This window comes from Bipolaris maydis (assembly GCF_028858645.1).
Source record: "Bipolaris maydis strain C4 unplaced genomic scaffold PSV08scaffold_11, whole genome shotgun sequence".
NCBI classification, from domain to species: domain Eukaryota; kingdom Fungi; phylum Ascomycota; class Dothideomycetes; order Pleosporales; family Pleosporaceae; genus Bipolaris; species Bipolaris maydis.
This window is the reverse complement of record NW_027093867.1, coordinates 87,930-115,880: the sequence shown is the minus strand read 5'-3', so window position 1 is coordinate 115,880 and position 27,951 is coordinate 87,930. Positions and strand designations below refer to the sequence as shown.

At 49.9% G+C, this 27,951-nt stretch overlaps 8 protein-coding genes and 1 non-coding gene across 9 annotated transcripts; 4 read left to right on the top strand and 5 right to left on the bottom strand.

Moving 5' to 3' along the window:
* The first annotated feature begins 315 nt into the window (after positions 1 to 315).
* PSV08DRAFT_316747 (uncharacterized protein) lies at positions 316 to 1,796 on the top strand. The gene is made up of 7 exons (XM_014218619.2): positions 316 to 577; positions 630 to 672; positions 739 to 803; positions 891 to 969; positions 1,032 to 1,052; positions 1,308 to 1,349; positions 1,549 to 1,796. Exons 1-7 carry the CDS (start codon positions 493 to 495, stop codon positions 1,586 to 1,588), a joined length of 375 nt encoding a protein of 124 aa, XP_014074094.1. The 5' UTR covers positions 316 to 492; the 3' UTR covers positions 1,589 to 1,796.
* Positions 1,797 to 7,576: 5,780 nt separating this feature from the next.
* PSV08DRAFT_316721 (uncharacterized protein) lies at positions 7,577 to 9,058 on the top strand. The gene has a single exon (XM_014218622.2). The coding sequence runs from the start codon at positions 7,722 to 7,724 to the stop codon at positions 8,622 to 8,624; it is 903 nt and encodes a 300-aa protein (XP_014074097.1). The 5' UTR covers positions 7,577 to 7,721; the 3' UTR covers positions 8,625 to 9,058.
* Positions 9,059 to 10,610: 1,552 nt separating this feature from the next.
* PSV08DRAFT_378204 (uncharacterized protein) lies at positions 10,611 to 14,487 on the bottom strand (the record flags this gene model as incomplete). Its single annotated transcript, XM_014218623.1, has 3 exons — positions 10,611 to 12,400; positions 12,453 to 12,857; positions 12,966 to 14,487. 3 exons carry the CDS (start codon positions 14,485 to 14,487, stop codon positions 10,611 to 10,613), a joined length of 3,717 nt encoding a protein of 1,238 aa, XP_014074098.1.
* A 2,416-nt stretch (positions 14,488 to 16,903) lies between these two features.
* Positions 16,904 to 16,984, bottom strand: PSV08DRAFT_t45. The gene has a single exon. It is a non-coding gene; the product is annotated as a tRNA-Ser (tRNA).
* A 1,711-nt stretch (positions 16,985 to 18,695) lies between these two features.
* On the top strand, positions 18,696 to 21,565 carry PSV08DRAFT_378200 (uncharacterized protein; the record flags this gene model as incomplete). Its single annotated transcript, XM_066093343.1, has 2 exons — positions 18,696 to 18,784; positions 19,226 to 21,565. The coding sequence occupies 2 exons, from the start codon at positions 18,696 to 18,698 to the stop codon at positions 21,312 to 21,314; spliced, it is 2,178 nt and encodes a 725-aa protein (XP_065948644.1). The 3' UTR covers positions 21,315 to 21,565.
* Positions 21,510 to 23,418, bottom strand: PSV08DRAFT_227397 (pyridoxal phosphate-dependent transferase). The gene is made up of 3 exons (XM_014218626.2): positions 23,032 to 23,418; positions 22,811 to 22,942; positions 21,510 to 22,762 (listed from the first exon to the last, which is right to left on the bottom strand). Exons 1-3 carry the CDS (start codon positions 23,308 to 23,310, stop codon positions 21,818 to 21,820), a joined length of 1,356 nt encoding a protein of 451 aa, XP_014074101.1. The 5' UTR covers positions 23,311 to 23,418; the 3' UTR covers positions 21,510 to 21,817.
* A 363-nt stretch (positions 23,419 to 23,781) lies between these two features.
* PSV08DRAFT_206661 (snare-complex protein syntaxin-18 N-terminus-domain-containing protein) lies at positions 23,782 to 25,098 on the bottom strand (the record flags this gene model as incomplete). The annotated part of the gene is made up of 3 exons (XM_014218627.1): positions 23,782 to 24,161; positions 24,215 to 24,927; positions 24,982 to 25,098. The coding sequence occupies 3 exons, from the start codon at positions 25,096 to 25,098 to the stop codon at positions 23,921 to 23,923; spliced, it is 1,071 nt and encodes a 356-aa protein (XP_014074102.1). The 3' UTR covers positions 23,782 to 23,920.
* A 906-nt stretch (positions 25,099 to 26,004) lies between these two features.
* PSV08DRAFT_316697 (uncharacterized protein) lies at positions 26,005 to 26,898 on the top strand. The gene is made up of 2 exons (XM_014218628.2): positions 26,005 to 26,442; positions 26,521 to 26,898. The coding sequence occupies exons 1-2, from the start codon at positions 26,090 to 26,092 to the stop codon at positions 26,663 to 26,665; spliced, it is 498 nt and encodes a 165-aa protein (XP_014074103.1). The 5' UTR covers positions 26,005 to 26,089; the 3' UTR covers positions 26,666 to 26,898.
* Positions 26,711 to 27,804, bottom strand: PSV08DRAFT_316691 (TIM21-domain-containing protein). Its single transcript, XM_014218629.2, has 2 exons — positions 27,451 to 27,804; positions 26,711 to 27,378 (listed from the first exon to the last, which is right to left on the bottom strand). The coding sequence occupies exons 1-2, from the start codon at positions 27,760 to 27,762 to the stop codon at positions 26,959 to 26,961; spliced, it is 732 nt and encodes a 243-aa protein (XP_014074104.1). The 5' UTR covers positions 27,763 to 27,804; the 3' UTR covers positions 26,711 to 26,958.
* Between the last annotated feature and the right edge of the window lie 147 nt (positions 27,805 to 27,951).

Here is a 27,951-nt window from a genome sequence, read left to right as displayed (position 1 = left end):
ACATCCAAAACGGCTCGAGCGTCGGGTAGGATTCCCCGGGAGACAGTCAGGTTCTTATGGCGGCTGTGGTTCGTAGCCCACAATTACCTTCGAGCCGAAGCTGTGGAACGGATGCGTATGCGAAGGGGGGCTAAAGGGTATGCTGGACGGATCGGAGCAGGCCAATCTATCCCATAGCTGTGCTGCAAACCCCCGGACTGCTTTTTTTCTTGTCAAAGCAAAGACCATTCATTAAGCCTAAGCTTTTTTGCCAAAGCATACACGGAGCATCTTCCTTAAAGCACCACCACACCTTGCGCCTGCTATTAAATCTTTGCCTTGTCCACTTCCTCACGCACTTCTTGTTTTCTGCACTCCTCTAGCTCCTTTTTTCTCTTCATCATAACTAGACTTGACCAACGTTCGACTTTTTGTCCACGCTAGCATCCCGCCCGTTACAACATACTTGCGCCCCCAACGCCACACACGAACATAGCACATTCTTTTTACACTATGGGCGTCGAGAAGATTGTTGCCAAACCAGGCAATGGAACAGACTTCCCCAAGAAGCACGACGAGATTTGTGTTGAATACACCGGTATTTCTGCCAGCATCCACACGTCAATGCCAAAATCTGACCAGGGTTGCAGGATGGTTGTACGATGACGAGGCACCAGACAACAAGGGAACACAGTAAGTAGATTGGCAACGTGTACGCCTTCACATGGACCTGGGGCATCCTGCTAACCAAAATGCTAGATTCGACACATCAATAGGTCGAGGCGATCTCACGACTCTAATCGGCGCAGGCCGAGTCATCCGAGGTATGCGCCTTGCAATCCTGACCAGCCCGGTCCACACATGCCAAATGGCAAATTGAGGTGTGCACGTCAACTGACTCCAACATGCAGGCTGGGACGAGGGCATTTTGGGGTCCGAGGATATTCCCCCCATGTCGTTGGGTGAGGTAGCAATCCTCAAAATCACATCGTAAGTAGTTTTTGCGGGTACACCACTTGCATGTATTTTTGCTAACACCATGTGCAATACAGTGACTATGCTTATGGCGCTCGGTAAGTCCGATTTGTGTGCACTTCATACTTGATGAGCCCGACCGCGGGATCAAACCGAACGACCGGCCTCCCACGGCCGCAGAAGCGGCCGACACATGCCACAAGGCTCGGAGCCTGGACAAAACTCCAACGTTTTGGTTTTCTGTGTACCCCAAAATGAACATACCGCTGTAGCCGCTGGTCTGGCATGACTAGGATATCAGCAGCCTCCAATTTCTCGTCTCGGAGCCATATCGCTAACTGTCCTGATCATAGTGGTTTTCCTGGACACATCCCCGCAGATGCAACATTGATCTTGTAAGCACCCAATCTTTTTTTTTCTTCTTTTATCATCTCCGGAACAGTCTCCGCGCCACAAACACCTATCTTCGTGGTATCTGGCAACTGCGTTGTTCGCTTGACCAACACACAGCTCACCTTCCGTCCTTCTACCCATGTCAACTACTACGGCAGAATTGCTGGGGCGCCGAATCAGAAAAGACTGACGAAATGACAGTGAAGTTGAACTCAAGTCCATCAACAGGAAAGGGGAATAGATCGTTGGCCTCCTTTCCCCGATACAACGTTTTACGCCGCCCTTCTTCACACTCTGTTCGACATATACCCCGTTGCCACCCGACCCATTTTTTTTTTCAGCCTGCCATAGCTCACCATTGTGACCTTCTGGAACGACTCTAGCGCCTCCTCCCACGAGCCCAGTCCTCTTGTACCATGTGCTTCATCGGGGCGAGGGGGGGGGGGGGGGGAAGCAAAGGAGCTTTTGCGCGCTTTATGCGGCAATCACGGGCAAAAGGTTTAATATCTTATTTTCTGTACACGACGATTTACGCAAATATGCCAGATTTCTTGGCCCCCGCTAGGAGTTTGGCGATTGGATAAAAGCAAAGCTCGTCTCGTTCGGCAGGTGTAATGCTAAGCAATCCATTGTAGATGGAGGGCTATGCATGCAAACATGGGCTACCTGCATGTATAGATTTGTTCCAAGAGCGGCCCAGCGTTCTAGTTTTTGAGCCTGATGAGTCTATGCATTTACTTACTGCGTAATGGGCCAACTTTGCTTCTTCATCCTACGTTCTGTTTCTTGCAATATCTTTGGTCGGAATTATTCTTCTTTGCTTCCTTCTAGTATTAGTGCACATGTATAGAGCACGATATATGCGGATGAATTCTGCACATAGTTCCATTTTTTCCCCCAAATACCTGTAATCCAATAATGCTAGCACTGTCTCAGACTGTTACTCTATTCCTAATCGAAGTCCCCTAGTACCCAAAGGCTTACAGCCGGGCCATATAGAAAAAAAAGACTCAAGGAGAACCCGCCCGTCTGGTATGCATGTAGTGTAGGCTACGCCTGACGTCGAATCTGACGGACGCTGATTCTCGGCTGAAACCAAGGCAACCGATATAATCCCATCACTATAGTGCACACCGACACTCCGTCATCTCGAACCCTCACTGGCCGGGTGCTGCCGAATCTAACCACACAGTCTTACATCGGCATACCGAGGCTTGGCCGGAGGACTCGGGAGCCCACACGATTCCTGTTGGGTGGCGGTAGAGGCGGCTTGCGCATAATCCGGCAGTTATCCTGCTGTGTAACCGAAGCATTCAGCCTTGGCCCATAATATTATACTCGACTACCGCGGTATTCCCGCAACTCGAGGGGGCCGTTCGCCTAGTACTCGTCTGGGCCCCAGAGGCCAAAGTAGGCTGCCTATTTAATTGTGGCTTGCAGCAAAGCCACCAGACCAAGAATGCTCCTATTTGCTACTTTTTTGCCATATGCTGTGCACGTTGGGCTCAAGGATAAACTTTGTTTTTTTCTTGGATGACGCTATTTACTTGTGCATCGCGATATCTCATGAAGGATCTGGCATACGCGCCTATAAGTGTCAGCGTCATCATCATCATCAGTGTTGATTGTGACGCTCGTTTAGACCAACATATGACCCGAATGCATGAAGGAGCTGATGGGGCAAGCAAGTAACAATTGGTCCGTTTCAAAAGTGCATTATCAGAGTACCCATTTGCTCACCGGCTGCGGGCCGTTGCCGTTCCACACACACCCACACACACACTCCTCTCTTTATCTTATGGCTTTTCCCTTCAGCATCGGGAACGGGGACGGCTCTCTAGGTCTTACATGACTTGCAAAGAAAGGGAACGAGCTCCGACGACAAGAAGCGGAGTATGTTACGATATTTCGTTCTATTGCGGACACAGCTGCATAGACCATAAGCCTAGAACGTTTCCATTGTGCTCGAGCGGCCTGGTCTCCGCGCGGGAAGGATCTCCACTGGGGCCAGAAAGTGGGTGAACAGGAGCGTACTGTTACGTAGTCAGCCTTGGCCAAACCCGCCGCCTTGGGAAATTCTTGTACCCCATTTGCGACAAGCAACCCACCCACCCAGCAAATTTTTTTTCTTCAAGGATTACCGGGCGGTTGTTTGGAAATATATATATATAAAATGATCGAGTCAACTTTATCTTTTTCTTGCCCGAGTTTTGGACCGAAAGTGTTACTAAAACCGGTGGTATTGGCTCATGCAAGGTGGAGCAAATGCAATGTGACATGCAATTGCGTACATAGGAAAACGCGCACATGGGATAGTAATGGAATAAAAAGAACCCATGTCGATTGCCTTTTCTCGCGCGCTTCCCAGCCAAACCTGAGTTCCACCAGGGTGTACCCACACGTGGTAGGATGGGCCGGGGAAACAAAGTGGCAAGGTTGCTCTTTGGGAACTTTAAATGGTTTGTTCAAAAGAGTGACGTTGGGGCGAAGGTTCGCGCTCTAGTCGAGCCAGGGCAACTTGCATCACACGTCTTGCATGGGTCCTGTACGCATACGCATCCCCCTAGCCCTTCGGGATTTTTATTTTCTTGCATTCTCAATCATGCCGCACTAACATCTATCCTCTGATCATGCGACTCGACCCCCATCTGCAGGCCAACACAGGCAAAGCCCCCTCTTGCTGTATATACGCCGAAGCTCGTAGAGATTTTTTTGGTGGTCACGGCCCAACCTCGTGTATCGATTTTGAAGTAGCGTCGGTCGCATTTTCTAACATTACTGGTCGTCGTTGGCCAGTGAGCGTCTTCTTGTTTACATGCGGTGGCGCGTATTTGTACCGTTTAATGCGCCGCCACGTACCTGGAGCCGCTCTGTCGGGCCAACTATGCGGCCTTGTGGATGGTACAGGTAAGTAGGTGCTAGATATCGTGGGTCGGTAAGCGCGGTAGCAGCCCTCGAGTCAACAACTTTTGTAGACTATCTCAGATGACGGCTCGTGTGTATCGAGCTTTGCTAGCGTTGACTCACGACGATATCGTAGATGGAGATCCTCGCTGTTCTGTTTTGGTGACGTAAGCTCCACGAAGGAACATCGAGATGGAGAGAAATCTTGCGATGGGGGTCTTCTTTCCAGTTAGTCTCGAATAGTTCTCCAACTAGTATGTGGGATTGAACATCGCGTGCTGGTAGGAAGTCTGGCTCGCGCCACTAAAGCCACATGTGCGAGCACTCGATCTTCACTGCCTTATTCTGGTTCATCTCCCGGACTTTGGATAAAAAATCGTTGAGAGTGACGTGCTGGATCTACAATCGATCTCTTATCTCATTCTTGTGTCCTTTATCTGAGACTGTTGGCCTTGAACCAATGTCTACACCTTGAAAGTCTATGGTTCGGCTATACCGCTATTGGAAGGTAATCGTCTTGATATGCTTTGAATACCGCTTTTGTAGTCGAGCGGCATGAATACGCCTGAACATTCATGGCATGGTCGCGTGCTTGACGTGCATTACGCATCTAGAGACTAAAAATTAATGTCGGGAGTCACCAAAATGAGGAGGAGAGACACGTCAGCACTCAGGCGGGTAGGGCGTTACGACGGATGAGCGGAATTATTGTTTGGTACTTGTTGGGAGCGGATTCGGCGGCTACTGTCTGTTGTGCTTCATCTGTGATACCCCACTACGACGAGCTAAGCATGGTATGTCCAGCCCATACAGAATCGTGTAGCTGACCTTTCTCGTAGGAAAAGGAATAGGTGACAAGCTCATTCCGTGTTAATATGACCTGTACGTATACGCTGAAGGGAGAGTCAAACAGCTATCAGCAGTCCTGTAGAACGCCTTCGGAAAATATGATTACTTATAAGTTGATCACAATCTGTTCAAGTTGACGTCAGCCCGTTCTAGTACGTGACATACCAATCACATGTGAGGGGCTGGCAAGATACTCAATAGTGGATAGAGTTGTTGAATGACATCTGCACAAGACAGAATAAGAACACTACCCCTAAACGTCAGGAAGCCGCGAGTTCCCGTCAACGCCACAACGTGGAGATGGAACCTTGATTTTTTCTATTCCAGAATTTGCTTCTCAAATGAGTAATGTTGGTTGCCTAAGCCACGATGAGCCACAAGATACACGCAACGATAGGCTCGTGCTTCCATTAGCTTGTTTCAGGTGGTTGACATCAATTCTTGATTCTGTCGTATTCCAAAGGATATGCTTTCAGATGTGCCCGAGCATTCAAGACTATTTTCGCTTAGGGGTGGATGTTGGTTCTGGTTGTCACAGGGGTTGTCATTGTGCTTTCTTTCTGCTTTCTCGACGATAAAAATGGCAGCCTTGGGACTGCCTGAGGGTGTTCCAAAGATCCGGTATTCTCCATGTTGGATTTGCTGGCATGAATCAAGAGGTCTAGTTACTCAACAACAGTGTCGAAAATATACTGATGTTCGAGGTTATCGCAAAATGTTGCTTGAGCGACCATGGAAGGCGCATGTTTGACAGAAGGAAGCCACTAGCTTGGTCTGTACTATACTATACTGTCATTGTGTAAGTCTCCAGCATAGCTTTGCTTCTTGAACCAATGCCATGAAAGACGTTGTGCTTGCGCTGTAACACTAGAATATGCTGCTTAGTTTTTATTTGGATCGAGCCATAGACAGCATTCACGTGCCCCGGATACTCGACTGAAAGATGACTTTTTTTGCGGGCAAAAGTCCACTTGCAGAGCTAAATGGTGTTAGCACTAGTGGATGTAGTGCCCCTGAACAAACAACTCGTGACCTGGAGGGATACCATTGTGCTAAACAATTATGCCATGCACAAATGCGGTCATGTCCGACTAGGCGACTCGGGTGTCCAAATCTTCGTATAAGAACAAGCGGAAAGAATCTTTACAAGATAAAGATAAAGGAAGGCGGTCGTGTGTGGACTTGGCACAAGTGACTGATCCAAGGTAGTCGAATCGCGAAAGTACTGCTAGCGACAGTCACGTGACTACAAAACGCGTCTAGCTGCACAAGCAGATGTACATAGGTGCTTTGCAGCATCGAAACTCCCTCGATTATCCCGACAGGAACGAAGTAAACTATGCAATAACATAGCTTATTGAAAAGTCCGCCTGCAACCGCCGAACATGGATAGTACGGCCGTGAACGAGTCGCGTCGCAGAAATGCCTCCGAAGGTATCACCACACCAGTCGCGCGCCTCACAACGCCACTCTCCTCTCCCTGGAGCTATCGTGGTAGTCCCTCTTTCACTCTGACCGCCAAGCGCAATAACTGGGCACTTTGATCATTTGCGATTCTATCAACCTTCTCTTGCGCCTATAGTCTTGGATGGTCTCGGGTTGGTGTGTGCGGGAAATTAAATGCGGGAATGAGATGATGCTAGGTGGCGGAAAGTACGGGGTCTGCTGCAATATTGTGACAACAACTGGGGCTTAAATCGTCTTCTGCGATGGACTGCCTTGTTATTATACATTCTCGACCAGTACTATAACAAGGATTGCAGAGATGGATACACCGACAGGAGCCTGACAACTGCCATATCTACAGCATCTTGTCGCATACCGCCTTGCTATCGTCCCATGACTCTGCATGGATGGCCGATCAAGTTTGGCGCAGCCCCTTTTCGAGTTGCGCGGTGCGGGTGAATGATTCGCTTTGGGCGGTGGCTGAGGCTGCCAAGTGGGTTCATCTCGGAAATGCCTTGAACAGCAACTGGATTGAATGCTGAAAGCCGACCCTTATGCGTTGTGAGCAACTCTCACCCAACAGCCTTGATTACTAGCTAAGGTAGCAGCACGTCTGTGTCTGTCGAGTAAGACGTGCCGAAGCTGCTGTATCTATGGTTCACGCCGGAAATTTCTATAGACAGTGCAGCCAGATAATGGCCTCGATCGGCAAAATCCCTGCGTCAATTGAATCTGCTTTGTGGCTGATCCAATGGGAGGTGGTTGAACGGTCGTAAGTTCAATACAAAGGGCCCTGACGATCTTACATGGTTCAGGTCCGATTGGGCCGTTCCGTGTCCTACTTGGGTAAAATGCGTCTGAGATGCAGTGTTGTTCCGTGCTTGTCCTCCGAACTAGCCACGCGTTTGGCACCGTCTAAACAAGCTCACGCTATGGCGACAAGTGGTTCCGTCGCGGGCGATGTTGACAGTGGGCCTGGTCACCACGTATTTACTCATGCACCCCCCAGGCCCGAAACTCTTTCTTACCGTGCCGTTAGCACCTCGTTGCCTACCCACGTTCATTCGCTGAATAACTTCACTCTTTTAGGTGTTCAGCACACATTCATTCGGTCGTTGTTGTAGAAGTCTGCATACATCCATTCATCTATACACCGGTCGAGTCATCAATTCACAATGCAGCTCACTACCTTCCTTTCGACGGCTTCAGCCATTATCGCAACCGCCTCCGCGTCCGCGAGGAGCGCCGTATCACTGAACAAGGAATGCAATTTCAATCAACCCTATGCCCGAGTTATCAACCGCTGCGATTACGATGTCTATCTCTGGTCTGTCTTTAAGGGCGATGGCTGCCCAGACGATGAAGCAGTTGTACTCAAGACCGGTGAAACTTATGCCGAGAACTACCTCGACTCAGGTTCGACTGGCGTTGGTGTTTCCATCAAGATTTCCAAGTCGATGGAGTGCAAGGGAACCGACATTACGCAATTGGAGTACTTTATCGACGAGTCCGAGACCTACGGTGGAAACTACCTCGACGTTTCTTACGTAGACTGTGGAGGCATGGATTGTCCAGCAAGAAAAGATGGATACTACCTTGTCGCTGGCGACCAAGTTGGCAAACAAAAGGCAGCCGCGGACAACACCTGGTGCCCTATTCTCTCCTGTACCGACGCGGCTACTTGCGACACAATGTCCTACGTTCTTCCCGATGACAAGCAGACCAAGACGTGCACGCAGAACGGAAACATGGACTTCTACCTCTGTGGTGGTGAAGCGCCCGGCACGGACAATGATTCCGCTCCTAAGCCCAAGCCGTCGTCCTCGAAGCAACCCGAGTCTTCTGCAACTCCTTCATCTACTTCAACTCCTTCATCTACTTCGACTCCTTCATCTACTTCGACTCCTTCATCTACTTCGACCGCTGATAGCTCCTCCGTTACTCCGTCGCCCACACCTACACCTATGCCTTCGCCGTCTACACCCGGTCTCGTCAAGACAGAGATCGTCTACGTCACCGCATATGTCAATGCTAAGAGGCACGAGCATGGCCGTCGTCACCAAGTTTTCCACGCATAAATTCAAATTCCCTAGTACTTTTCCGCAGCAGGATCCTTAGGAGCTAATTCGGCGATATTCTAAAACGTCTATAATTCAGGATACCTGTTTTGCAACATGTGTAGGAAAGACAAATAGGACAGAAGACAAAGGTTTATTCAACATCCGTAATGAAAGAGGCAGACAGCGTCGCAGGTCAATATATTCTTCAATATGTAATTTGTTTATCGAAGCGCCCCTCGTCATTGCTTGGGGTCGTTCGGTTTGATTGCGTACATCATCCACGCTCTTGAGGTTGTGGTTCCCAGGGGTGCGCCACCTGGAGATTCTGTGTCTCAGCAGCTACGTTCTCTAACACACTTTTAATTTCAATTCTCATGAAGTAACGATCGCTATATTATCTTGGGGTTCTGGCCTCTATTCATCTAGGTTAGTGGGATGTACTTGTTTCATCGATTCGCTTTCGCCAGGGATATTAAATTATTCTCTCATTGTCGACGAGCATTTGCTCAGAAGACCCTCCAGTCTAGTATATTTCCTATGTATCTACATAACACATTCTCTTACTACTATAATATTATTCAATGTACAACATGGGTGTCAACCCACTAAAAAGTGTGTAGCACATTTTGCCTCGTATTTTCGTCATCAGAAGGCGCAGCTGGTAGTGCGCAGACGCCTGGACTGCAATTACGAAACACATTGCGTCTGCACCTCGTGAGGACTACGAACATCAATCAATCGTGAATCTTGAGTTGGGATGATGAAACAAGCTCAATCCCTGACTACCTGAGTAACTGCCCCTGTTGAATTTGATCGTTGCGCTCCGTCTCTCAACATGTTGAACGGTTGTACCCACATGCTAAAGGTTGAGCATGCGGAACGGTCCAGCTCACGTAAACTAATCATCGCGACCATGATGATTGTTCGCAGTTGATCTGCTTGTGATCATCAACGATCAGCGAACATGTTCGGGGAGCAGTAGTTCTGGAATCAATGTCTTTTTAAAGTTAAAAGATTGTGCATGAATGCACAAATGCTTTTCCGACAACTGTCAACCCGTCAGCGCCGGTAATTGGCTACGCTAGCACCACACAGGTCATCTAAGCACGTTTATTTGTGTCATGGTTGAGAGTCCCACTTGTACCTTACAGTTGCAAGTTCACGTGTGATCTCCATGGTCTGAAAAATTGTGTGTTCTGTTTTGCGTTCCATGAGTGTCTAATTTGATGTAGGTTCGATGAGCGAATTTGCCAACATGCGCTATTAACCCCAGGCGCTTTGAATAATGTGGTAGAGGTTGGGTGTTGCAAAGCTATTTAAGGTTACGTAGTACATGTTCAGCCGGCCGTGAACTTGCATACCAAAGTCTATTGGTAATCATCCCGCTCCATGGTTGTTCGATTATCGAACCGCACATCGTACTATGTGGTATCGTACCTGCTTCGTGTATGCATGGAAGATGGGTGGCGTATTGCCTCATCGTGCAGTAGTTCAATATTCCAAAGTTCTATGAATCGCAGCTGTGGAGTCGATAGTTGTGCCCCACAACTGTCGTCATGGACCCAATCTCCACTTTCCTTGCTCACATATCGTTTGCCTGATATGGCACATACTTTACAATACCGTTTTGAGTGCTTATCAATTCCTGCATGGATGTCAATGCCTAGGCCCACCCTCCTCTTGGGGCCTGAAAGACCTCGGCGTATCTAGGCTAATAGCCATTGCCAAACTTTAGAGGTCATCCCAGAAAGATTGAGACTGGGCCCTATAGTCTAAGTAATATCGTGCAATGGAAATTTAATCTTTGAGCGTACTCTGTGCGACCATCCAAATTGCAATATTTCTACTTAATATAAGATCAATGCACTTGCAATTCAAATTGCACATATGTGCTGCTTTTCTGGTGAGTAATATATTCACTACGACCTTGCGAACACAGAAAAGTAGGCCATCTGAAGTAGTCTTCTGTAGCATTGGAAACAGTTCACATAAACTACCTACGGCCTAAGTAGTCGGCTTCTTTCTCCATGGAAGCAGCAGTCTTTGAGATGCCCCTTTTTCGGGGCTATGATTACTTACTTTCGGCGCTTCTACCCATTCAACCGCAGCCCTTCCACCAACCACTTCAATACCCCAACGAACTTCCCCGTCCCTATCTCTGAACCAACCCAACATGGTCTTGATGTCTGCAGATTTCTTGACCCCATAGCCTCGATCTTGAAGCAGCTCCAAGAGGTTGTCACTACCTGCGACGAGCACCAAGACATCAGCAATAAGCTGGATGTCACGAATTAGAGTACTCGTATACTTCCGTTGCAGCCAGGTTATCACAATGGTAGTTCCAATGAGCCAAATGACTATTGCAACGGAGAGGTACGTTGCAACCACATTCATATGAAGGATTTGAATGCGGCTAGAAACTTGCCCTTCAGCTGTGCGGTTCGTGTTTTGGTTGGCGTACTCGCGTTGCGGGAGAGCTGTACCGTTCCATGTGATAGGCGCACCTAGCTCTTGCATGCTGTTGTCGCCAATTTTCTGGTAAGCTAATCCGCCCGCCTCCAACGATAGACCGTTGGTAACGAAATGTTGGAAGAAGGTTTCGAAGGTTCGACCAGCATTTGTAACAAGCGTCTCATAGTCTAGCAGTGCACTGGGATCCCTATTGACGAGATTGTACATGCTGTAAGTCATCAAGTCCATGTTCATACCGCTTTTCATATCGCGCATGACAAAGGCATTGTCTTGGATGTACTCCCAGAGTGTGATCTTGTCGTTGGCGGCTTTGAACATGGACCCCATGAATAGAACTCCATAGCTCGTAGTCATGTTTACTGGTCCTTTGTACGTTTCATTCAAGCGTTGATTTGGCGCATTGCCGGTGAAATTGCGTTGGACGAATACCTCTGACCAGGCTTCCTCTGCAGAACAAACGGAACCCATAATCTCAAAAGACTGAACAGTTCCCGTATCCTTATCTACGGCGACTCTGGCATCTGCTGCCTCAATGATTGGTAAACAACGTGCAGCCTGTATGGCAGGTACTTCGTCAAAAACCAAAGCATCTTCACCGCCTCCTTGTGGTTTTCCGACAATCCATTTCGTGACGAACGGTACTGGCCACTCACGATCTTCGTAAGGGAAGCTCTTGACTTCGACTGGTGACCAATATCCAATTACGGCTGTATCTGTGTCGTTGTTGGTTGTGTTTGAACAGCATCGAATCATACTACTGGTGGCAAAAGTGGAAGTATTTGAGGGGCCGTCATTGAAGATGGTGGGCGGAAGAATATAGCCATCCTTGGAACCCGTTATGTCTACTTCTTCCTGATATGACGATGGGAGGTCATCTATGGTATTGAGCCATGTCGAAATGTTCACTATTTCCGGTATTCTTTGACATTCGAGTTTGGCTCGAAGAGCTTGTGTCATGACTGTCACATTGCTCGGATACAAAATGCCTTGTTTGGGATTGGTCTGGACCGGTGCTGATCCACCTGCTTTAGAAAGATCAATGGGAATGAAACTCCAGCCATCTTGTGTCCAGGTAGGCTTTGTTCCGTTGAGTGATAGCTGGATGGTAGCTCCGGGTAACCAATTCTTCGGTGGGTCTAAGAGAAGTTCGTTGAGCACTTTCCAAGGGAGTTGACCTGGGCTGGTCCCTGACCAAAGATCATCCGCAGCCCTATGAGTAGTCATAATTGGTAGCATTCTATCTTCTAGAGTTCTTTGAAACATGGTCGGATGAACGACGTTTGTGGATTGCCGCTCAAAGACTGCTGACATCGATACGGTGACTGTTGTACAATTGTTAGCGAATGAATAGAAATTTTCTAGGAGTTGTCGTACGAATCTGGCAAAGAACACTACCTAGAGCAACCATGAACAGTATCCAGTGTCTATTTAGCCCGGCCTTGATGGCTGCCCCAACCCAGGTCTTGGAGCGATATGTTAGACCTGCTCCGTTCCGGATCGGCGTCGGCCGCCGTGACATTGAAATGTACGGTTGTAGTATTCTGAAAGTTGAGTCTAGCTGGTCCCACCACAGTCCAATTACTATACTGATAACGGTTGGTGCGATCGAAATTGGGGCGAATGTAGAGAAGCTTAGGCCAAGCTTGGAGATGTCGGCTTCGTATATAAAAGCTTTCTGTGAAAGGCGGGACCGCATAGAGAAGACGTTAAGTACCATTACAGCTATCAGAACGCAGACGAGAAAGCAGAAGAGTGCGAAGAGCATGCTTAATCGCAAGACTACAGGTTGCTAGCGTCGTGGTTTGTAAGAGGTCGCAACTGTAGCTTAACATGAAGTCAGTTTTTTCCAAGCTCGACGGTTAATGCTGTTAAACTTACTCGTACTACTTGAGGCATGGTTTTCAGTCGCGCATATCTCTCCATCCTGCATGTAAAACATCTCTTGCTTTAAGACTTCCCGAAGCTCCTTGCGGGATGCTTTGTGGTTTCTCCTGAATATCAAAGATTGTTCTGATTGACTTCGAATGAGCATTGCATGCCCAATAGCACTGCCAGGGTCTGTACTGAGGTCGAGCGGGCGAAAAGTAAGTCGGGAAACCCAAAACACAAGGGCCAACAGCACAGAGGATACAAAGAACAGAACGGCCAAGGCTATGCCGATCTCCCTAAGTACCATGACTCTCTCTTCTATCAAAGTAGTTTCACCCCTTATGGTGTTGGTTTCCACTGCGGCCGGATCGCGGAGGGACTCACGAAGACATTCGGTAAAGAACCGACCTTTGACCCTCGCAACCTGGGCACCGAAATCTTTGTCTTCGAACATTCGAGTGATGTTGAAAGAATATATGGCGCCGAGCAATGGACCAACTCCAGTAAATACAGGGGCAGACCTGACTATTTTTGGATCAGCGTATGGGCCCTGGACGTTATCCAGTCCTCGAGTCGCATCAGTTTGCATGCTCTCCGTGCTGAAGTAATCAGCCCAGGCATCTTGTAAAATTGTTCTTTCAAAATTAGGTATGTCCAAGAGTTCCTTTGGTATCGGTGCGCGGTTGGCCGAGTCAACATGTGTGGAGGTGATGTTTGGTGGCCTCCCTGTTGTCATTAACGCAGAAACGTTGAGGCTTTCCTGGAGATAATGAGACTGACAAAGTAGCGCCTTCATGCGGAATTCAGGTGATCGCTCAAAGGTCCGGTTATGCTCGATGCCGGGACCCCAGCTGGTATTGAATTGCACGTCTTTTGCCCAAGGAGTGCTTAGTATAACGATATCGCGATTCGCGCACTCATCGGATGCACTATGCCTGGCATACGGACTTGTCTTTGAGACTTCGGCAGGAAATGGCTTCCTACCGAGAAGCAGTAATGTCTTTCTTTGCACGAACAAGGTAGAGGTATTCGACCACGTTAAGCCCCCAGCACTGATTTGACCAGCAGTAGGATGGAAAGACATATTGTACATGCATCCGTCATTCGACTTTAGAACAAAATGAACCATAGGTTCAATGCCCTTGTAAGGGCCATGTTGCATCCGGTCGTACGCACTGTATGGTGTTGGTTCCAGAGTATCACTCTGCAAAGCCATATCCTGGCAGCTCAGATCCGTATGTAGTGCCGTTGTCTTGGCTGTCAAAGAATTGTATTTGGACACTAGCTCGGGTCCAAACTGGCCACTCTCGATAGAAGGCCAGAACGGTAGCGTGAGTGATTTATCCGAGATCCAGGCCGAAGTGGAAACATTCCTCATAAGAGCAGCCATCGTCCCGAAATATGTCTCTCTATTGGCAACTATGGGTAGTTGTGCGTTAGCCCTTGGTACAACTCTGCTGAATTCTAATGGTTTCGAAATGACCACTTCCGCAGATGTAAGAAGAGCAGAAGATAAAGGAGAAATGGCGAAGAGAGCCATGATGTTGATGAATGTGCAGCAGATCAGACACCAGCTAGTTTTACCAATCGACTTGCGCTTAAAGAGAAGATCGGATAAAATGGTCCACCACGCTCTTGGTGTCTGTAGTACCGTTCCGGAAGCATTGACACCCATGGGCGGTGCTTGAGCCAAGCGTGTAAAAGGTTCTGTACGCTTTGCGTCTTCGAAAAGGATTACTGTTAACTGAGTGTACAACACGGCCAGCAGGGTTGGTGTGAAACGCCAGCCAAATAGTATGGCAGAAGAGCCATCGTCAGTAGCGAGACCGTAATGGTTTTGTGAATACCAGACAAGCAGTGATACAGTGACTCCAAGACTAAAGCTGGCCGAGATGGGTATGACCAAAAAGTACCATTTCAAGGTAAATGGTAGCCAAGTGGTTTCTTGGCCATGTCTATGGCCGTGTTGTACTTTGCGGTATTAGAAAATTATCAATGTAAAAACTATGGAGTAGCGAACCTGATTCTAGTGGTACAGAATTTGGTGGAGGCGGGCTGAGGGGCCCTGTTTCAACTGGAGATACGGGGCTCCCTAAAGATTGCTCCATGATTATAGTCTTCGCGGCACCTCTGCCGTGCGAAGGAACTACCGAGAAAAAGAAAAACAACTAAGAAAGATACAGAACCACACGCTACCACACTCGCAATGTGGGAGCATGTGCATACTATTTGAGTTGTACGCTCCCTTCCCTCAGTTGTACCTGCGCCCTTTGCCCCCATTGTATACATTGCGGCACAGCAACTAGCGCAACAAAACCCCACTACCAAGAGTCAAATTCAGTGAAGACATACCCGAAGTTGTGGACGCGATCATGTTTCATGACCGCCGTGCAATAGCAAGGCTGGCTAAGCGCCCGGCCGAAAGTGCAGACGACCGTGCAGCGGTTCGCGCCGACAAGCCAGCAGCAAAGGGTACGCCTACATGGCGATCGTGCAGCCTAATTGCAAGGCGGACTCAGGACAGTGAAGGCTTAGAATTTATGGGTCCGCTGTAAACTACTGAAAGGAAGCTCGAGTGCAGTCACGTTATCATCAACTGGGTTTTTGAGCCGCAGGCTGATGACATTCGAAGACGCTCGAATCAGTCATTTAGCAGCTCGATGTAACGTTTTTTTGCAAGCTTATTAAAGATTGCAACACATACTCCGATGTTGTTTCTCACGGAATTTCATTACCAGCTTTTTTTTTGTTTCTTTAATTGGGATTGAGAATTGTGCTGGTTTATGACTTATGCCAGTCGAGATGCATTGGATGTACTTATGAGGTAGACCAAGATTTTAGCCGCCCGGACTAAGTACCGAAAGGCACCTGGCATATACCCACATTTTAGCAAGGTCACTCTTATCCTCCTGCCCTTTTCGCATGTTAGCCTTGTTATATCCTATCAGGGTATTGGAAAGTAAAAAAAAGAGTGTTACAAACTGGCGAGGTGCAGACAAGCGCGGCTAGCAACATTGAATCGTCCTCAGGTACTATCGACATTGCATTATGCGTACAACTTCGCCTCCTCAAGTCTATCCATGTGTTGCTCAGGTCCATTCACCCATACACTATACTTTAATGTTAAAAATATTTTAGAAATATTTTGAATCAGATTTTACGACAACTTTCTCTAGCGCTACAGGCTGCTGTCTCCTTTCATAGATGGCACGATAGCTACTGCAGTCGCGAAGTCTCCATCATGGCTAATGCTAATTTCGCATAGCTGTCCCTCCAACTCATGCACATTGAGAAGAAGAGGAGATCGCCCCTTGTCGCCCAAACTAGCACCCATAGAATCAGTCGGAAGGGCCTGTGTTTTATAGACCTCATCAAGAATTAAGCCTTGTGGACGCGATGATTGGTGTTCGTTACGATTCAGTGAAGTAATGGGAAGAATTATGATTTGTTGGAAGCCTCTGGAGTTTTTATCTAGATGGTCGCATGCTTTGCGACATGCCTCCTTTGCAGCAAATCTTTTATCATGTGAGCTTTTGGTTTTAATAGTTTCGCAAATTTGTGTACACACCGGCCTGCGAGGAATGCAGCAACAGCATCAGTTTTTGTGAGAATATCGTCTGCAGATGCAAAACGCTGCCAAAAGTACTGTTGTTCATGACTGGTAAGAACTCTCTTCAAGAATTGGTGTAGCGGACGCAGCGGATCGCCATCGTTGCGCCTGGTAATAACGCTACGTAGCCTAGAGATACTGCAAATGTCTGTGCCCACTCTGAATGGGAACGGAAACGCCCGGGGTGGCATGGGTGTGAGTGATGTTGTGTTGTATGCACGAGGGAAGCGTCGTGCCAAGGACAACGGGACACAACCTAAGCGTTGATAAACAAAAACTGGTTTCTGTCAACAAAAAATAAAAATTCGGACATCAGTCAGATCGAAAATTCGGATTCAAAAAAAGACGACGTTGGCCAGATTCGAACTGACGCTCCCGAAGGAACAAGATTTCTAGTCTTGCGCGATAACCACTCCGCCACAACGCCTAGTGTTCGAAACGTTCTTAATACTTCGATGGTGTTTTCTGACATAACAAATATTATATTCAGTTTATAACAGCTATCGCCAACTAAAGGCTGCATAAGAGTAAAGAATTGAGTCAAGCAGTCTGACGCATTGCGAAAGAGTGGGGCGCATCATCCAATAGTGTTCTTCTACTGTACCTCAGATCATCGTATGGTCGCGTGCTATGCCCTTTCGCCCTGGACAATAATAGCTGACTGATAAGCAAAAATCGTATCATTCTACACCGTTCGACCTCGGCAACATACAAAAAAGAACACCGTTTACGTTTTGACTATGAGAACGACGCTATTGAGATGAAGGGTTGTGTTATTAGAAGCTGTTAGCAGAGTCTCCAACGAGGTAAAAGAAGGAGCAAAAGTCACATACCCTTGTATCGCAACAGCTGGGAGAGGAACAAAAATGGGACGATTTGGTCTTACCAGATGCTCATTAAGATACGAGAGTTTGAGTTTCGACTGACAACTCTGACTTCATTTTTGCCCGTTCAATGCCGAATCATGGATATACAAGTATTCCTTAGCATTCGTATTTTCCCCCTTCTGCATCACATCCACCTTCAGTCTCTCAACACCCTTCTCACTGCTTTGTCATCACTTCTACTGTAGATATTCTTGAAATCAAAGATATAAAGTCTCTTCTTATCGCCGTGGTTTTGCTTTTCGCATCCGCACAAGTGCTAGCATAACGTATGTCATCATAGCTGTTACTATTCATGCTCTTTTTACGGTAAATTTCCAACATAGCATAGTAGAGCCTGTCCATCTATGCTGTGGCCCAGGAACACAAGGACGAGCAGGCGATTCAGCGGGCTACTGCGAGAAATTTGACGGTCATATGCTCTGTGTATGTATTGCCAGAACACTAAGAATATCTATCTTAGTGACTAACAAACACAGTGTTTGAATGCCGGCAAATTCAAACATGAAGACAGATGTCATCCAGGAATGGATGCGCATCGTATGAGTATTACATACCTGGCGAACCCAGTAATCCGAAACGTTGATACTTGCAGCTACAAAGTTGGCCAAGTTACGATGAACGGTTTTCGATGGTGTGCCCTGGATGCTAGTAGCTGGTAGCCGGTATATACCCCGACCCTAGAGTGTCAGTCTCTTCATTCGAGTGAGAACCGCACAAAGCTCTCTAAGTCAAGGGAACCAAGACATTGATTTTCGTGGACAAGAAATGTGGTGCTGTAGAATAGATGCTCGATAAGGACCACAGTGTCATCAAGAATCAAGAACATTCGACTTAAGGCTTAGCTATCAAATACTCTAAAATCAACTGTAGACTCTGGTGACTTGATGAACCCAGATGCAATGATCACTGCATGAATCACGTGACTGCAGCTCGCTTCGAGTCGCATCCTTCGTGCTTACTTACTACTAGTTCTTAGTCGTAGTACCACACTCGGTTAGAAAGGTCTAGTATGAGCCACACGGCTCGGTATTTATGCTTCATGGCCTTCGCTCCTAGCTTGTCCCGACTTGCAATTATTTGCTAGGAAAAAAAACAAAAGTCAACCAGAATGAATTGTGCACATCCTAAAGGCTGAACAGCGCACATGTACTGTAGATAGTACCGGTGAACTGTACGACAGTGCACACGCTTACGGTCGCATGTCGGAATTCGAAAGCTTGGGATAACCAAAGAAACAACTGTGCTTTCCCGATGCCCTCGGAATCCGATGATGGGTTGTGCGCAGTCAGCTTCGTGTTGAGCCGACCATCATCCCGCTCAGACCATATGTACGCATGTACGTAAGTACCAGGGTTGGTGCTCACGCAAGTGTTGAAACAGTGCTGGCAGTCGTCAACGCCAATCCGCGTGCGACATCTAGGGCAGATGGCAAGTGACGCAAGGCTACACCGTCATTTTGCGAGGCTTACAGGCAAGGGGCCCCAGGGTTGAGAATGTAGGCTTGAGGTGTGGATGCGGGGCTGAATGCTCGGACTGCTTGGCTCTCCTTCCGTAGAGTCCGGTCTAGGGACGATGGAATGGGGCCGCTACGGGTGTGGTACCTGCGATGGCGGCATGTCAGTTAGTGACGATCAATGCTGTGGCAACGGCTGTTGGCATGTCTCTTCTAAAGGCCCGTTTTCCCACTGCTTATTATTTGCTTTGGTTCTGTCGCGCGTTGCTTCGGATTGTGTACTACTACTACGCTTCCTATTTCCAATGCAACTACTTACTTCACCAAGCCTCCTAGGCGTTCGGATTCTCACACTAGATGCTACCGGACCTGAATACTCGCGCTGGCGACGCAGTGTCAGGTTTGCTTTGGAAACGAAAAATCGGTGGAAATACTGCAATGGCAGGCGACCGATGCCGATGCCAAAGGCAACACCTGCCATAGCCGAACCTAACGATATACAACCAAGCTTACTGGAAGAACGACGAGAATGGGTGCGACGAGACCGCGAGGTCAAACTTGACATATTCCAGTCACTAGCAGAAGAAGTGATGCAGGATGTATTCGGTGTTGGCCCTCCGCTTCCCCCCACACAGTACACTGCGCAGCAAATGTTGCAAGCACTAGACAATCGGTTTAGTGTCTTTGAGTTTGAAGGCTACCACCACGCGTTCTGTCATTTTTTGAACTTGCACGTGGATCAGTACGAGAGCCTCTATGATTTCAACAAGGAGTTCCTAACGGTGCTGGAGGATCTGCATGACTATGGCCACCCAATGTCCAACGTCCAAGCATGCAGCGCATACTTCTCCAAGCTGCAATGCACACAGAACCCATGGGTAGCAAAGAAAGTTGCAGAGTGGGATGTCCAACCTTTGGAGCCGCAGCTCTGCGATCTTATGCAGGCAGCAGTGCTCTGGCCGAGCACCAAGTCTCTTGCATGCAACTCATGGCGGGACTGCTTTACGAAGCCCAAACCAGAAGAGCACATGGATGACGGTGTTGAGCCTGGACCTGCATATAGCGACCTTGCACCTGAACTTTCGGACACATCCACGCTATCATCCAAAGCTTCACATTCGAGGGAAATGTCCGAGATGATTTCCGAGCGGCAGATTAGAGCGGCGATGGATTTAAGCAGCAAGCAGTTTGATCCAAAAGCATTGTGTGAAGCGCTTCAGAGAATTCCAGCTATAGTGGGTTCAGAAAGGCCGAGTCTGGACGAAGGCGTAAGATCAGACCCGACAACGCCTGAATGGCTAAGCGCAAGAGAGAGCATCGATTCACAGCCACCGATGCAGAGAAATTCAGGATCAGAATCAGCCGATATCCCAATACTTTTACTACCACCAGCTACCCTCCATAAACCAGATAGCAACCCACACATACGTTCTCTATCAACTCCCATACCTGAGATAGCGCTCAACCAGCCCACGATCCCAGAAAAGAGTCCTCGACGAAAGACAACCGACTTCTCGTTCAAACAAGCCGTCATCTCCATCCAAGCCAACCAAAAACCCCCCTCATTGTCCGACCACCCCGCATTCCGAAACAGAACATGGTCCCCCCCAGAAACCATAACCGCAGACCTCCATCCAGCCCTGCGCCCAATGACCCCACTCCTCAAGCCGCAAAAGCCAAAGCCGAAACAAAAAGAACGTTCGTGCTCGCCCTTCGACCTCTCAAGATCCAAGCCTCCGCCTCCGCAACGCAACCACCGCCGCCGCCGCGCCCGCAGCGTAGGAAACTTTTCCGCCCACGACACCACCACCTCCTCCTCCTCCTTCCTCTCCCCACCCTCCAGCACAAACACCAGCGGCACAAGCAGCACAAGCACCATACTCACCCTCCCCCTCCAAGGCTCCACCCTTGTTCCCGTCCCAGACACCGCCACGCCACCATCCTCCCTCCTCCCACCCACCTGCCCTTTACCTCCCTACAACTCCACTCCACCGCTCCCTCCCCCCTCCCCCGTCCACTCTCCCTCCTCTCAATCGCAAAAACCCCTCCCTTTCCTCCCCCTCCCCTTCACCCACACACACACCCGATCCCCCTCCGCCCCGCCCCTACAAACCCAACGCCCCATCCAACCCCCAGTCTCTAAATTCTCCCTCCCGGCTAGTACCCCGGATGCCGCGCCGGATCCGGCGCACAAAGACAAACATGCGAGGGGTGCGCATAAGAGGTTTAGGAGTACGGGCGATTGCGATACTAAAATTAAGCCTAAAGCCGGGTGTAGGAGTGGGAAGGAGGCGAGAGAGGCACGGGACGCGAGGGATGAGAATAAGAAGAAGGAGAAGAAGAGTTGGAGTTTGGGGGTTGCGAGGATGGGCAAGTTGGGTGGAGGGAAGGGAGAGGAAGAGGGGGTGTGTGTGTAGTTGATATCCACCCTTTCTCTTTTTTTTATCTCTTTCTTTTCGATATCCGGGTTGGAGCGTACGTATTGTTGTGGAGTCACTCGCTTTCGTTTTTTTTCTATATACCCTTTTTTGTTTTAGGATTTCGGTAGTCTACCTCGATTGGTGAGGAGGAATTTCCATTCTTATCTTGTCTTAGCGTTTTTTTCCCTTGTGAATCGAAACAAATTGAGCGACTGTAAATGTCAGCCATCTCCTTCTGCTTTTTCTCATTAGATATGACTTCTACACTTTAACATCAAACAGCAAACACCACAAAGTGAAAAGGGACTCTTGTCTGGTACAATTATGGAAGAAGATCAAAACTTTTGCTAAAAATGGCAATTGGTCTATATCCGCCATCTTATACTATCGGAATGATGCAAGCGTCTTTAAGTCCCCACATCAAGTGTCATTAGTCATGTCATGCATGTATTGCAATCACGACTTTGTCTACCACGTCATGTTGTACAAGCCCTCTACATCTACTGCGTCTCACGCACGACCTTGTCTACAGCCTTTGCAAAGTAGTCAATGTTGTGTGAGTTGAGACCAGCCATGGAGATACGGCCGTTCTTGGTCATGTAAACGTGCGAGTCCTCTCGGATCTTGAGCACTTGCTTCTCGGTCAAACCGGTGAAGCTGAACATGCCAATCTGGTCGGTAATATGGTTCCATGTGCCGGGTGTGCCCATTTGCTCGAGCTTGCTGCGGAGCTGCTTACGCATCTCCTTTATGCGGCCAGACATTGTGCGGAGGTTCTCTTCCCACTCGGCAAAAAGGGTAGGATCGTTGAGGACTGTCGAGGCGATGCGGGCACCGTATGCAGGAGGATTTGAAATCTCAGAGCGCTGGAGGATGGCAAGCTGCGAGGCGATGCGGGTGATGGTCGACTCGGCGTCGGATGAGGGTGAGGTGATGAAGTGGAAGCAGCCAGCACGCTCGCCGTACAGACCAAAGTTCTTTGCGTACGATTGAGCAACGCACATCTCAAAGCCCTGCTCGACAAAGTAGCGGATGGCCCAGCCATCGGTAGCAAGGTCGCCAGATGCGAAGCCCTGGTAGGCCGTGTCAAAGAAGGGAAAGTGCTTCTTGGACCTGATGACGTCGGCAATCTTCTTCCATTGGTCTTGAGTAGGGTCTACACCCGTGGGGTTGTGGGCACATGCGTGCAGGACGATGATGCTACCCTCGGGCGCGCCCTGGATGGCAGAAATCATGCCATCAAAGTCGAGGCCCTTTGTGTCCTTTGAAAAGTAAGGGTATGTCTTGTATTGGATGCCGACATTGGAGAAGATCTGGAAGTGGTTGGCCCAGGTGGGGTCGGAGAAGTAGACGATGCGCTCGGTCTGGGGCTTGTAGAATTTTGCGAGGAAGAGGGCGCCCAAGTGGACGGCTCCGGTACCGGAAATGGTCTGGAGGCTGGCGACCTATGTGGAGTGAGCTCAGGCCATGGGAAAGTGGCGTGAGAAGCTTACCCGCTTGTCCTTGATGGCGGGGCTGTCACCACCAAGAACCAGCTTCTGTGATGCAGTTGTGAACTCGGGTAAGCCGGCAATGGGCAGGTATTCGTGGTTAAGGTTGGGGTCGGCACGGAGGCGCTCTTCGGCCTGGAGGGAGAGTGTGAGCAATAGTAGAAAAAGAAGGTTAATAGTAGGAAGCGGGGGCGTGAATCACCCCACACTCGACGTGGACTCACCATCTTGACAACGGGCAAGATCCAAGGCTTTGCATTGTCATCTCTGTAAGCGCCAATGCCCAGGTCGACCTTGTTGGGGTGCTCATCACGGCGGAAGGCGGCCATCAGACCAAACAAGGGGTCTTCGGGCGCCTGGGGGACGACATTGGCGTCGAAGGCGGTGGCAGCCATGGGGACAATGTGCGAGGAGATTTGGGAGAGACGGGTTTGGGGGGCGGTAGTGGTGTTGGAGGAAGAGGGTGAGGAGGAGGACGGGGATGAAGTAGATGAGGCTGGCATGGCTGTGGCGTCGAGTGCCAACCAAGAGCACCACGTCTCGCACCGGTTAAGTTTCACCGCCCGAGTAAAGGAAAACTGGACGCCGCGTCTGCCCACGCTAGCCCCCGCAGATTCTACTTGGGGTGAGGGGGGGGAGTGACCGGCCGGTGAGGAGATGCGGAGGGCGGAGAGTGGAGCAGATGCAGCAGAAGCGTGAACGAAGAACGCCAGGCAATGCAGGGCCCGACTGCACCCAGCAGGCCGCTATATATGTGTACCGCGACACAGCTGTTTTCTTGCTCGGTCCATCTGATGCAGGGTCGTGTGAGCAAGCCGAGGCACATGTCGAGCACCATGGCCGCCGAGTACCCGCCCAAGCCTTCTCACATGCGCTGCCTCTGCCTCCGATTACGTCGTGACAAGCTCCCGTCCAGGTTTGCGGGCAGTCTAGGAATGAACCGCTGTGGGGGGGACCCCACAGGGCTGGCATTGCTTGCTTCTTGTAGCAATCTGGTCCACTCAGCATGCGCCCGATGCTAATGCGCCGAGCCTGGCATCAACTATCTTCGCATCTTGGCTATCTGTCTGCCTACTGCTTGATACAACCACTGCCTCACGAGTACTGCGCTTCTTACACAAACAAGTCCCACAGCACCAGCGTCGCGCAAAACACACTCGTCGCCCAGAACACTTTTTGCGCCGTGCTGCCCCGCTCCGTCGCCCGCTTCAGCTCCTTGTTGCCGCTCCCCACGTTTTCCTGCGTGTTGAGCGAGTCCTCGACCAGCTGGTCAATGTGCGCTGCCTGCATGCTGAGATTGCTCGCCAGCGTCGACTGCAGCTCAGAGATCTCGGTGAGTGATTTTTCCGTTGCGCTGCCGGGGCGTTAGCAGATGCATAGTCACGCGCATACACCACCGCCACATACCGGATCTTGTCAAGCTGGTCCTCATACTGCTTGAGCATGTCCTGGTTCTCTTGCGCAAACAGCTGAAGCTGTTCGGGATCCAGCTGATTCTCAATCACCGTGCTCCCTTCGTCCGCGCTATACGATGCCGTCCCCCGGTAATCTGCCTCAGCACCCTGCCCACCCTTGGCCGGGTCGTAGTCGGCCATAACCGGAGCTGTAATCCTCGTCTTGTGCAGTACGCTCTTGCTCTTCTCCACCTCTCGCGTGAGCCGAATCTCCATCATGTTGCTCTGGAACTGCCCGCACTCCTCGAGCTGCTTCTGCAGCGACCATATGATGCTCTCTCGATGCGCCTTGATCGTGTTTGCCTTGGCCTCTTCAATCTCTTCCTCTGGGCTCTTTGCTGTGATTGCCCCGCCTGCTGCCCATCGTCCCAGCGCGCCCAGTCCCTGTTTCGCCCGCTTCTTCAGCGCAACTTGGCTTTGGGCTGCCTGTCGCGCTTGCTCTGCAACCCCCAGTGTCTTGATGGCATCGTTGAGTTGGCGTATTGACTGCTTCGCTTGCAAATCAATCTCGTTGCGCTGCGCATCGCTAAGGTACTTTGAGTCCTTGTCACCAGTAGACGAAGTGCTGCTTCGTGCCAGCTGTTTCCGGCGGGGTGGATTCGCAGTAGAGAGATAGCTCTGCCGTATCGATTTCAGGTCGGTATGCAGCTTGGTTATGTGTGTTCGCTGTTGCAGTTAGCTACCATCACTCATCTTGCTGCGATGCGCAACGTGGCCTACAATGCGGTATGCCTCTTTGACAAAGTCGTCGAGTGCCTCGACTCGAAACTCAAAAGGCTTAATTGGCGGCGCATTGTGCTTTGCAAGCACCTGGTTGAAGGTGGGCGTGACGTCCATTGTGTCGAGGTGCAAGTAACCTGCTCGCATGAGATGACGATGCTCCCCGCGGGAATGCCATGCTGGTCTTTCCTTCGCTTCTCGGCCAATGACGCACCACCCCTTAGCACCGACAACATGGCCAGACTGCAGCCTGCCTTTTCCCCTTCTCGGCCCATCTTCAGACTAGTAGATCCAACCCATCTTGCCCTATCCTCGAGGCCATGTTGGATATATGTAACGTCACATACACCAACTCCCAACAATGCTTCCTCGCCCCTAGCCGCTTGCGTAGTCTGTTCACTCTTCCGCATCCCCGCATTCACGCATTCATAGAGGCACCACTAGTCTCGAGCCTTGCACCAAAAATACCACCAGCTGTGGCTTGCATCGGAAGTTGTACTCGAAGGCTGAGCCTTGGATCGCCCCCAAGTAACACGCCTAGCTATCCGATTGGGCCCCAACAGCCATCGTCTCGCGACTAACCGCGATCATCTCGCGAATGGCCTGTCAGAAGGATGGGGTGCCCTAGTCTCAGACACGGTCTCAGTATACATTTTTGTCTTTGATGACGCAGGTTTCTTGATTCCAACCCGAGCTGCAAAGCTCCTCGTCCTCCTACAGGGACAGCTGACATGTCATCTCACAGTGACCTCTGGCCTTTGACAATAGATCACTCGCCAGGTGAAACCCTGAGGGTCGTACCAACCACCGCCAACATATCAGCTTATTATTGGGCTGCCCAATGACTGCTCGTATGCAAGATCGTATTCCCTATTGCTCCAAGGCTGGGCACGCCGTTGGCGTAGTCAGAATCGTCTGTTGACGTTACTCTGGATACCAGGGTAATAGCCACAAAAGAATGTCACATCCAGGATGCTCCTGACTATTTGTATACTGCTGCCCTCGCACTTTCTGGTTTTTCTTTCGCTCAATCCACTCAGCAATTCTGATAGTAGACTCCCTACCACACCAAAGCTCATTGGAACCATCTTCCCAAAGACGAGACATTATGAAGTCCAACAACATGCTCCTTGCCTTTTTTGCTTCTGTCGCCATGGCTTCACCTGCCGCCCTCAACATGCGGGCTGACCAGGCTTGTACGCCCACATCTTACACTGTTTCCGAATACACGCTCGTTACCTCACCCACCTCGGGCAGCGTCCACTTCACCTTCCAGTCGGCCTTTGCCCCTGGTGCCACCATCAACGACTCGGTCCAGAGCGGCGCCCAGTGCAGCGCCTCTGATGCCTCTATACCCAACAGCAACGAGTGTCAGGTGCCCAACCGTCGTCTCCTCTTCGATCTCCGTGGACCCCAGGAGCAGGCTTACTACCAGATTACCCACACTTGGTCTTGCAACGGGTAAGCTTTAGTACTTCCATTTGTTGGAGATGGTCATTACGTCATCTCTTGTCTGAACCCAGCTAATGAATATGACAGAAACACCTGGCTCTCTGGTACTCCCGTTAGGGTTGACCCACTCAACTGCCACACCGAGGGCGACGAGCGCGTCTGCATTGGCGGTCCTCTGACATTTGCGCCTCAAAATGTGCGCAGGATCTGCAGCACTCCTACATGCCCCTAGTCTCATTTCATGCACTATATGAGGGTTATCTAAAGGTTTACATGTACTAGAGATGTGTGTGTTTGTGTTTATGGGGGTATGGATTCTGGCCATGAAACATGGACAGAGTGGTTAATAACCGAACGAGCTGATATACCAAAGGCTCAGTAATCCCTAATGGAGAGAGAGAGATGTAGGCCCGAAAAGCGTCGTTACCTGGAAATTCAGCAAACCCAATCGTACCCAATCTTTTTTTTTCAAAAGCAACATGACGTGCCGTGCAAGAAATCCTCGCTTGTCTGACTGACACCATTTCACCACCACCTCGCCCCAAATATCTTAGGCGCAACCCTATCCCTCTTCTTATCCGCCATCAGATCGATCCTCTGATGTCCCTTCACATCCACAGCCAAAGTCTCATACTCAAACTCATCCTGGCTCGGCCTCTTGATCAAATGCACATGCACCACGCCCTGTCCCCTCGGCCCCTCCACATAAAACTTGAACCGCAAGTGCTCCGTGCCCCACTTGTCTGTCTCTTGTGTACTACTAATATGGCGATTGCGCGCCCACCGTGACCACGACGGCTCGCCATACGCCGCGATTTCGTCGCCTGGACCCAGCAGTTTTTGGCAGCGGGCGTCGGCGCGGATGAGGCTCGTTGCGCGGTTGAAGTAGGCGGTTTTAGAGGTGGGGCTCAGGACGTCGGAGAAGAGGAAGTAGCCTACGCCGCCCTGTCATTGCGCGTTAGCCATGTGAGCAAGTCTAGGGAGGGGGGGGGGGGATGCAAAGGGCGAAAGTCTTACTGTTGCTAAGATGCCAACGAGAACGACGACCAGGTTGACGCTTTGCTGGGTTGTTCGAACTATTTTCTCGCCTGGCGAGAGGTCAGACCAGCGCACTTGGCCCGTGTCGCCTGTCAACGAGATAGATTTTCTTTGGGGCTGCGGCGACGGATTGCTCGTCGATGTGTGGGTTGCTTGTGCATTTGGGGTCGAGGAGAAGAAGGCTTTGCGCCCGAGTTGCGCCTGGCGACTTGATGCGGGCTGGATGCGTGGGAGGAGGAAAGTAGGTCGTAATAAAGCGATTGCTTCGGCCGGTCTGTATACTGCAGCCATTGTGTGTGTGGTGGTGAGGGGTCAATGCGATCGCTCAGCAATGCGGAGTCGGAGGCTCGTGTGACGGCGGAGGTGGGAATGCAGCCAAGGCCGAGGCTGCAGCTTGGTGGCGGCCCGTAAGTCGGTCCCTGGATAGCAACTAACTTTTGGGTTATCCAAACCACCCATATACCCTATCTACACTCGCTA